Below are 10,505 nucleotides of genomic sequence, written 5' to 3'. Positions count from 1 at the left end.
TTATACTGTATCTGAATATTAATGAATAGTACTTAAATTGCACAATGTATATAGCCTGGCCATAGACAAGTTTTTGATTAGCATACAGTTTGATGAGAAATGATTCGTGTTAATTGCACTAATTATAGAAATGTGCAAACATAGACATGTTCACATAGATATTATAGCCTATAATTTAAACATGATAAGCGAGAAAAACATATTTTGAAGAAATATGTTGGTCAGCTGACCAGGAAGTGGCTGTTTCTTCACGACACACAGGAAGTTGAATAATCAGCTGATAGTGGTGGTGTTTTGTTGGAAGTTGCCGTTGTTTGTGAAGTGTTTATATTCCTTTCTCTTCAATTCACGATAAAGACACAACAAACGAAAAAAGGAATTCGATGGACATTTAAATATTAGGGATGTTATGAAAATTAGCTAAGTGACTCACTGTTACAATTTCAATTCATAGCTAGCTAGATTGCTGTTGAATCCTCGGGAAGAAAGAAAACAGCAACGTAACGTCAGTCAACGGGTTTGAGACGTTCTTTGTTTTTGTTTTGTCAGACAGAATTGCAGTATTTGGTTTCTTCTTTTTGAACATCGTTTTATATTTATTTATAATTGTGCGTGGATTTTGATAACAATAACTATACAGGAGAGCTAGCTAGCATAGCTACAAGTCGCCGATAATTGTTGTCAAGCTCCTGAGTTGTCTAATCAGAAGCGAGACAACAGAGCTGTTTAGATAGTGACGAGTGTGGAAAGATTTCAGACTAGCTAGCTAGCTAGTTGTTGTGGTGTGACCGTCATTTGCACATCACTCAGTTAGCTCAACTGCGACCTGTTGGTAGAGTTATATGTCAGCCACCAACCTGTAATTCTCAGTTAGCTTTGTGTGCAATTTAGGAAGTTTGTTGCGCAATTCCTGAATGCCAACGTTGTCAGCAAGGATCTCTGGTCCAAAAGTATGGTAATAGCAATGTGTCGTAACTAAGTGTTGGAGTGTCTTGGCCTCTGAGAAGGTGTCATTTGTCCCACTGTCAATATATTTCAGGTTGTTTTATGTAAACCCGTATTGTGTATGCCTATGAATTAAGTATTATTTTATTGTGTTAATAGCTTCATGTTGTGTAGAAACCGTGCAATTGAAAAGGAGTGATTTAAGAAGAGAAGGATCAGGCAGTCTAATATTAAAGAACAGTCCAGTTCTGGCACAGGCACAGAACCTCCTTGAAAATCCTTCTCCCTACTTGCCAATGCTGGATCTGGAAGTTGTTCCTGAAAGATCTTTAGGACATGAGCAATGGGAATTCGCATTAGGTAAGCGACTCAGAAGATAATAGGTTATTTGGTATTTCTTCATCCAACAACACACCATAAATGTTTTCCCTGTCCGTTATTTGACATATTTGTTTGTAATTTGTAAATGCAGACTAAATCTATCTCGTATCTTCTCCATCTTTTTGTCACAGGGATGCCATTGGCCCAGGCCATTTCCATTTTACAGAAACACTGCCGCATCATCAAGAATGTCCAGGTTCTCTACAGTGAACAAGTAAGAGATGAGATGACTGCTCTTTGATATGATGTAGGGTGTGGGCTGTCAGATTAATGTGACATATTCTTGATTGACTGTACCCTGTAATTACATGTTATCTTTCTGTGTTTCTAGATGCCACTCAGTCATGACCTCATACTCAACTTGACTCAGGATGGAATGAAACTGCTGTTTGATGCCTGTAACCAGAGACTGAAGGTGAGGGAGGGGTGCTCTCGTGACTTTAGACTTCATTCAGTAAATACTGTATGTTGAACACTAATCACGTCTCTTGTTGCTGTAATGTTTAGGTGATTGAAGTATACGACTTGAGCAAAGTGAAATTGAAATACTGGTGAGTGATCATCTGTTCCTAGTGTGAATAGCTGTGTGAGTATTAACAAATGTATATGTGAGCGAGGTGGGAATTTGTCAGACTGGATTTGTTTATTTTACTTAGTGAGAATAGTTTGTTTTGCACATTGTTTATCTTATGTTGGATGTGGGACTTTGTGCTACTACATATACAAAAGTATGTGGACACCCCTTCAAATTAGTGGCACTTCAAATGAGTGGACTCGGCTATTTCAGCCACACCCGTTGCTGACAGGTATATCAAATCTAGCACACAGCCATGCAATCTCCATCGAAACACTTTGGCAGTAGAATGGAAGAGCTCAGTGTCTTTCAATGTGGCACTGTCATAGGATGCCACCTTTCCAACAAGTCAGTCTGTCAGATTTCTGCCATGCTAGAGCTGCCCCGGTCAACTGTAAGTGCTGTTATTGTGAAGTGGAAATAGGAGCCACAACGGCTCAGCTGCGAAGTGGTAGGCGACACAAGCTCACAGAGTGGGGCCGCCGAGTGCTGAAGCGCTTAGTGCATAAAAATCGTCGGTCCTCGGTTGCAACACTCACTATCGAGTTCCAAACTGCCTCCTGAAGCACGCAAGCCTCAGATCACAATGCAAAGCGTCGGCTGGAGTGGTGTAAAACTCGCCGCCATTGGACTTTGGAGCAGTGGAAACGCGTTCTTTGGCGTGATGAATCACGCTTCACCAACTGGCAGTCCGACAGATTAATCTGTATTTGGCGGATGCCAGAAGAACGCTACCTGCCCTACCTGGTTCGGGCTAGGCCACTTACTTCCAGTGAAGGGAAATCTGAATGCTACAGCATACAGTGACAATTCTGTGCTTCCAACTTTGTGGCAACAGTTTGGGGAAGGCCCTTTCCTGTTTCAGCATGACAATGCCCCCGTGCACAAAGCGAGGTCCATACAGAAATGGTTTGTTGAGATCGGTGTGGAAGAACTTGACTGGCCTTCACAGAGCCCTTAACTCCATCGAACACCTTTGGGATGAATTGGAACGCCAACTTCGAGCCAGGTCCAATCACCCAACATCAGTGCCGACCTCACTAATGCTCTTGTGGCTAAATGGAAGCAAGTCCCCGCAGCAATGTTCCAATATTTAGGGGAAAGCCTTCCCAGAAGAGTGGAGGCTTTTATAGCAGCAAACTGGTGACCAACTCCATATTAATGCCCATTATTTTGGAATGAGATGTTTGATGAGCAGGTGTCCACATACTTTTGGTAATATATTGCAATAGTATCTAAGCCTAAATGGTGTCATTGTCTTGCAGTGGAGTACATTTCAACACTCAGGCTATAGCACCCACTATAGAGCAGATTGACCAGTCCTTTGGTGCCACACACCCTGGAGGTAAGGGAAAGACACTCACCAATCAGCAGATACAACTTGGTTTCTTATTGGTAGTACTGTAGAATGCTGCAAGGTAGGCTTGTGTTTGACCATGTTTTCCTCACTCCACAGTATACAATGCTGCAGAGCAACTGTTTCACTTGAACTTTCGGGGACTCTCCTTCTCCTTCCAGCTTGACTCATGGAATGAAGCTCCCAAGTATGAGGTGAGACTATTACCTGTTCCTGTTGTATTTATCCCTAGTATGCTGTTTTTATCTGACTGGCTTTATAATTTCCTTATAAACCCTGTTTGACATACAGTATCTACCACACTGCAAATGTATTCCGTAACTTGCTCTTCTTGTGGTACCCTTAAGAGTTTCCCTCATCTATTTTTTCAAATTGACTTTACCTGGCTGACAACCCGTAATAGACCTTGTTAACCAGATAAAGTACTAGTCTTTTTGGCTTGGATTATTTGTTAAATAATAAAAAACCCTGTGTCTCAATTTGACCCCATGGGAATTAACAAACTAATTGCTACATCAACAATATGATGCATGAGTATTTGATTTGGTTTTGAAGCATTTGATAATGCTGGAAATACAAAATAAATCTGCCAAAAAATTGCTTAGTATGTATTTTTTTGTGAAAGTGCATTGCTACAGTATAAAGCTGTTGATGTGAGTGCTTGTGTCTCTATATGTTGAATGTGAGCTGTTGAAATGCACACGCCAATCTACTCCCAGTTGTTTTGCTTTGACAGCCTAACTTTGCCCATGGCTTGGCCTCCCTGCAGATTCCGCACGGGGCCACAGTGAAACGGATGTACATATATACTGGGAACAACCTACAGGACACCAAGTAAGAACATAATGTATTCACAAGCACACCTGGAATAATGTATGAGCATGGCAAGTTTATGGGGAGATTGAGGAAGCAGGTGGAGTATAAGGTGAAGGGGAAAATACTGTGTGTTTGGTGAGCTTGTTTACTCCAATGGAAATGCTTCAACTAACACCATCTTCTCCTTTGAATATGGTTAGGTTTAAAAGTATTGCGAGATGTGTGATCTTGGATTGCAGAAAAAAACATGACTGTGACTCACTCTGTCGCTCCTCAGGGCTCCAGTGATGCCCCTTGCCTGTTTCCTTGGCAACGTGTATGCAGAGTGTGTGGACGTGCTGAAGAATGGTGCGGGACCACTTGGTCTGAGACTTCGCATCCTCACTGCAGGTACATAGCAAAGGGACATCTCAACCCACTCATGTCTATGAGTACATCACCATCAGAACTGTGTAATTGAAGCTAATTGTGTTCGGGTTGATATTTATTTTGAGGCTCTCTGAACACATTTCACTGACGGGACTGGAGGACGTAGGTGTTCTTTTTCCGTAGCTCAATCCATCCACAATTCTAATTGGATCAGGCTAGTCTTCTCTCCCTTCCTTTAATTAATTCCTTCCTCCAGCTCTGTTGTTAGGACTGTAATAGAGCCTCCTGCTGGAGCTACAGAATAGTGCTTTCTGCAAGTCCCTCAGTTCCATGCCCTCTCCAGTCCATATGTAAAGCCCTGATGATCTCATCACCAGATATCACCTCTGACAGGCCCCTCCCCTGGAGAGGCTGAGCTAAATAACCTACAGGAGGAGCCATGTACACTATGTACTTGTACTCTACGCCCTTTAGTAGATGGGAAGAGGGCTATCAAAACATGTTAAGTCATCTGAAAGTCTCTTGGAATCCCCCATCCAGTGTTTAGACGTGTGTCTTTTGACCAGCTGTTTTTGTTGTCTCTGGTTTGATGTATTATATGCATTCGTACTGAAATTATGTGCTCCAACAGTTTTGCAACATCAGGTCATATTCAGCTTGGATAATGAGTATACTTGTGTCCTGTTGTCAGGCTGCGGGCCGGGGGTGATGGCTGATGCCAAGGTGCGTGCTGTGGAGAGGAACATCTACTTTGGAGACTCCTGTCAAGATGTGCTGAGCGCTCTGGGCTCGCCACACAAGGTCTTCTACAAGTCAGAGGACAAGGTATGGCCCTTAACTCTCTTCCCTGTCTCCCTCTTTTACCCTGACCCCCTTCTCTCAGACTTGACTTGCTGCTCTCTGTTTATAAACAAGCTCTCTTCATGTTTTGGTTTCCTGTTTCAGATGAAGATCCACTCTCCGTCGCCTCACAAGCAGGTCCCGTCCAAATGCAATGACTACTTCTTCAACTACTTCACCCTGGGGGTGGTAGGTCTTGGTATTATATTTGGGGGGGGGGTAAAGAGAGGGCTTGTCTTTTTTATGTTGACATTAAAGCTCAATGTGCAGTTTTGACCTCTGTTCCCTCTTCCTGTCGTTCTAGGACATACTCTTTGATTCCACCACACACCTGGTGAAGAAGTTTGTCCTTCATACCAACTTCCCTGGTCATTACAATTTCAACATGTAAGTCTCTCTGCCTCAGTTAAGACTGGCACTTTATTGGCCCTTGGCTCAAATATGCAATGTTCAGACATATGATTCATTTGAATGAATGATTTGCAGTAGAGCCATAAGAGGCTATTAACTCTTTAGTGGTTGAAATAATGTAGTCGCAGGACTGAACGGCTCCCCACTCAGTAACATGTAAAATCTCTCAATACTAGATATCATCGATGCGATTTCAAGATTCCACTTGTCATTAAGAAAGGTGAGTTTCTAATCAGCTTTTGTATTGTATTTCCTAATTTTTTTGGTGCTCCTTTTGTACTCTGCCTGTCTCCTCTCTGACCTATGTCAAGTCTCCTCATGTAATCTTGTCTGTGTCTTTCAGAAGCTGCTGATGCTCAGTGGGAGGACTGCATTCTCACTACCTACAGCAAGGTCAGTAATTTGCCTAACTGAATGTTTTCCTACAACATACTGTATATTTTTGATAAAGAGTTGTGAAAAACACCACACAAGCAACTATGTTTAAACTTTATAGGTATCTGTGACTTCATAGAAGCTTTGTGTTCTCCTGACTCACTATGGTTGTGTCTCCCTTAGTGGGATCAGATTCAGGAGCTTCTTGGACACCCCATGGAGAAGCCTGTCGTGCTCCACAGGTAAGAGATGCCTGGGTTAGAATATACATGACTACTTTCCGATGAAGTGTTTTCACTGACTGCTGGCTCTGCAGTTACCAAAAAGGTGTTAATTTTTTCTGTCTCACAGGTCATCCTCGGCAAATAATACCAATCCCTTCGGCTCTACGTTCTGTTTTGGACTACAGCGAATGATCTTTGAGGTAAGAACTTGGTGTGTTTCCTGAGTCGTGAGTGATGATGGCATTAGGTTGAGTAGTACAACGGCCTGTATGTAAACTCTTGTGTCCTAACTGTGCAAACTTGTCGTCCCAGGTGATGCAGAACAACCACATAGCTTCAGTGACTCTGTACGGTGCCCCCAGACCCAGCAGCCGGGTCCGACCCGAGGCCAGCGCCCACTGAACAGCATCCTACTGCCAACCCAGGCTTGGCCTGAGGGCTGTCTCTCCCCTCCTCCAGGCCACACCACAGCACCCCTAGGCTGATCAGAGCAGTGTACTCTGTCTCACTCAATCTCTCACCCACTGCCATGTTCACACCAGAGAGGAGCTCCTCTGGACCCATCTGCCCCACTCTGACAGGCACCTCATCCAGAGGCCTGCTAAATCCTTACGTCAGTCTTCATCCCACCCCCCTCCCACCTCTGACTTACCCTGTCCCAATGGTCTTCATCATCAAAACACTCATTAGATGTGTTTCATCAAAACACTCATTAGATGTGTTTCATCAATGCACATTTGTATGCCGGCATGCACAAACACATGCTCACCTGCATACACAAATGAGCACCTGCGTGCATGTTATAGTTTTTAAAATGACTTAATACATGCTTGACATGCACACATATATCAGAAACTGATACCAAAATCATTTCAATCCTTTCTCCACTATATGTTCATGTTACCTGTTAATACACATGCATATGGATGCAGGCTCATCTCATATCTGCAGCACTAGCATAACAAGTACACCATTACATACACAGACAGTTACAGAAATAAACATGCATGCACACAGACAATTGCATGAATAGAGAAGTTGTTGTTTTTAAAAGGAGAGTGGTAAAAGATGACTAGCACAAACTGGCCTCCCCATGGAGGGTCCTAGTGCTCTGCATGCTTTGAGGGGGAACTGTCTTGGCACATGATCAAACACAGACACATATACTGGTCCACATACACCACACAAACACATTCATACACTCATGTCATGAACAAGTCCTCAGCATAAGCCACCTCCTATTGCAAGGCCGTAAATCACTAACTGCATTTGTAGTTAGTTTTGTTTTGTGTTTATTTGCCAGGACCGATGGAAACATTTGAACATTTGCACTAAGATACACCCTATTTACTTTCTTGTTGTTTCCTATCCAGTGAGGAGTATTGTGCATTTTATTTCTATTAGTGATGGCAGAGGAAAGGCTCCAGCTCCTCTATCCCATGACTGACTTCCTTTCCTTCCACATGTACAGTATCCCCTCCACTGTCCACTGCTACCCCTGTCTTTACTGCCTTCCTCCCCATGCTATCTCATGATTTCTCTCTTTCCCCCTCCATCTCTCTCTCTTCACAGGAGATACCCAAATGATTCCCTCAGATTTACTTCATCATTGCTATCATTCTTAATTTTAAAAAAGTGTTAAATTGCCAAAAGTTTTGCCAAAGATGGTTCAGCATGTTTTAAGTTATCCAGACATTTTAGTTTGTCAAAATTGGACCTTTTCCTAAGAAGAGCAGACATTCCCTCCTAAACAATATTTTTTTTAAAATTGTAGGCCCCTGACCCATAATCCTAATCTCTCCTAAGTACTTCTTGAGTATATAATCTTTATTATTTGTGCTTTTTAATGCAGATATTTTATCATTCAGTTTTTAGTCTCCTGAGACTCCTCCCTATGTGTAGCAGGTAGATTTGGGACTATGTGCAGCAGCAGTCTCTTCTGGTGTTTTGTACAGATTTGTAAATAGTGTGCTCTTTTTTTTTGTCATTTTAAGCTAATGGTACAATGTGGGTCTGAATTGTTTTAAGGTCAGAGCACACACCAGACGTGACACTTGTATTACTTAGGAATTCTGTTTGATGTCTCCCTAGTGGAGAGAACAGTGGCGCTCCTAAGCCCTGGGCCTGGAGGGTTCATTCATCTCTCTAGTTCAGCTTTAACCACTTAGTACTAGAGACAGATGCTGAAGATGGGCTAAAGCTGAGACAAGGAGGGGTTACTGTTGGATAGGGAAGGGAGCCCTGTACAGTCTATGATGTTTAGAACCCCTGGATGTGTGTGTGATCAGTGTTACAGTGGGTTGATCGTGTTCTGGTGCTAGATCAGAGGTGTGACTGAGGCTTATAAGTGTGTGTCCTCCTCCCATCTTGTGTATCTATCTGCCATCATGTCAGCCCCTGTCAGACCAGCCCTCCAGGCCTCAGCTTTACAGCGTGTGATGCAGGCTTATTACATGGGCATTGTTCATTCTGTTACATTGACTTGTTTCATGAGTTGCGATTGGGGGGGGGGGGAGCCCTGTACTGTTGTTTTTAATTTTATCCCTTGCTTTGTGCAAGTTGAATAAAAGGGTAGAATGACTTGTTAAAGTTGTGCCTCATCTCCCACCAAGCCTGTCTTGACTTCTCTCTGTAAATTAAACTAGGCTATAGAACTGCATTGTGTATGACTTGAGCATGAAAAGTTAACATGGTTGGCTGACTGTCACCCATAGTCATCATTGTCCTCTTGCTCCAGAAAACATAACAGTAAAGAGTAGATTAAAGACTTGGGTCACTATTCAATCTGTATCGCTGAAGTGTTACAGCTAGCACGATAAATGTAAAGGTAATTCATTTTCAATTACTCTGTAACTCAACTTTCTCGATATGGATTGAATAGAGCCCTTGATGTAGAGGTCCTGAGCTCAGTCATGAAGGGCATCGCTGTCATCCTCATCACATATCCCCCTGGTATTCTGATTGGAAGATTTGCACAGTACACAATACATTGTTTTGTCTGGTCTTATGTTATCGTTGCAGGACACAGAAACATGTATATCACTCTGAACATCTCACAGCAAGACAATGGTTATAACATCAGTTTGAGCACTCACTGGCCAGCCCTTCATGACCTGAGATGGATACACAGACTGGTTGTGTTGGAATTCAAATACAATGCACACTCAGCTTTGAGCGAGAAAACAAATGCAACACCACCAATGTTGCAGTGATGTTTCTGGAATGTTACTGTTGAGAGTGAGTAGCTAGTGTGCTGGGCTGTGCTTGCCCAATCTCAGGTGGACATATCAGATATTTTTTTAATGCCAGGAGCAAGTGAATGCTTAAATTTCATCAGTTGGTTTTAGCTATTTTATTTCCTCTGAGGTAATCCTATTTTTCCATTGGAATGAATGAATGGTTGTCCTTAAGATTAGAAATGGACAACTTCAGTTTAGTGTAATACTCGTATTAATTCTATGTATTGTCTCCCTTTATATTGTGTGTTATCCTCCTCCCCCAAAGTAATTATTTTTGGTGGATTCAGTACAGTTAACCCATTTCTGGAAATGGGAATTATCCTTAATTAAACTTGTGAATCAAATTCATTGGAATGTGGTGTTTTATATTTTGGATACCTTTACTTCTGTACAATAAAGAACATGTATAGATCAACATTATCAAGCATGTCATAGAAAGCAATAACCATTACTGTGGTGAATCAGAACGGTCTGCTTAAAGCTTGCACAATGCTTCCGACTGAAACGATGCAAGATTGCTGTGATAAATTTAGATGAGCTCCTCATTAAATCTACTGAAACTCAACATTTATAATTTTATAACACTGCTCATTATGAATTCTGTTAATTAAAAATAATCCTGTTACTGTGTGTACAAAAAGGATATGAACAAATGGATGTAATAAATATGACACAAAAAGTATTGTTTTATTTATTTACTAAGAGCAAGAAAAAGCAGTACATGCAGTTTTTCCACCAGGGACAATTTCAGAGTTAACAGATTGCTTTCTATTTTCATATCAACAGCATGTTGTGTAAAGAAAGCATTTGGACTACAGTTGGAGGTATAGCTGAACATACAAGTTTAAAAAGGAACACCATGTATGATTTCTGATTATCAGAAGTATTGTAAATGATAGCACACCACCCACCCACTCATGTTCAGGCTTTACTCTGAGCTTTGGTTTGTTGCTTGGTGATTGTCGTCTTCAGTG

General features: G+C 41.9%; 1 protein-coding gene across 3 annotated transcripts; it reads left to right on the top strand.

The window, feature by feature from the left end:
• Positions 1 to 255: 255 nt before the first annotated feature.
• LOC112252342 (phagosome assembly factor 1) lies at positions 256 to 10,213 on the top strand. Of its 3 annotated transcripts, none has more exons than XM_024423476.2 (16): positions 256 to 1,305; positions 1,458 to 1,540; positions 1,658 to 1,741; positions 1,834 to 1,877; positions 3,166 to 3,245; positions 3,357 to 3,451; positions 3,994 to 4,091; positions 4,351 to 4,463; positions 5,134 to 5,267; positions 5,388 to 5,471; positions 5,587 to 5,669; positions 5,870 to 5,913; positions 6,040 to 6,086; positions 6,252 to 6,310; positions 6,420 to 6,492; positions 6,605 to 10,213. In XM_024423476.2, the coding sequence occupies exons 1-16, from the start codon at positions 1,242 to 1,244 to the stop codon at positions 6,692 to 6,694; spliced, it is 1,275 nt and encodes a 424-aa protein (XP_024279244.1). In that variant the 5' UTR covers positions 256 to 1,241; the 3' UTR covers positions 6,695 to 10,213. The 3 variants fall into 3 exon arrangements, with proteins under 3 accessions (XP_024279244.1, XP_024279245.1, XP_024279243.1); XM_024423477.2 differs by having other exon boundaries at positions 257 to 1,305; positions 4,027 to 4,091; positions 6,037 to 6,086; XM_024423475.2 differs by having other exon boundaries at positions 257 to 1,305; positions 6,037 to 6,086.
• Positions 10,214 to 10,505: the final 292 nt, after the last annotated feature.

Source organism: Oncorhynchus tshawytscha, linkage group LG06 (assembly GCF_018296145.1).
Source record: "Oncorhynchus tshawytscha isolate Ot180627B linkage group LG06, Otsh_v2.0, whole genome shotgun sequence".
In the NCBI taxonomy this organism is placed as follows: Eukaryota; Metazoa; Chordata; class Actinopteri; order Salmoniformes; family Salmonidae; genus Oncorhynchus; species Oncorhynchus tshawytscha.
The sequence above is the reverse complement of the archived record's forward strand: the minus strand, read 5'-3'. Positions and strand labels throughout refer to the sequence as shown.

What these genes read in the sequence shown, in the direction of transcription:
- LOC112252342 (XM_024423475.2), top strand. Translation starts at nt 1,242, where the DNA reads ATGCTGGATCTGGAAGTTGTTCCTGAAAGATCTTTAGGACATGAGCAA. An exon ending in TCCACTTGTCATTAAGAAAG is followed by an intron (nt 5,914 to 6,036) that starts GTGAGTTTCTAA and finishes TGTGTCTTTCAG; the next exon opens with AAGCTGCTGATGCTCAGTGG. An exon ending in TACAGCGAATGATCTTTGAG is followed by an intron (nt 6,493 to 6,604) that starts GTAAGAACTTGG and finishes TTGTCGTCCCAG; the next exon opens with GTGATGCAGAACAACCACAT.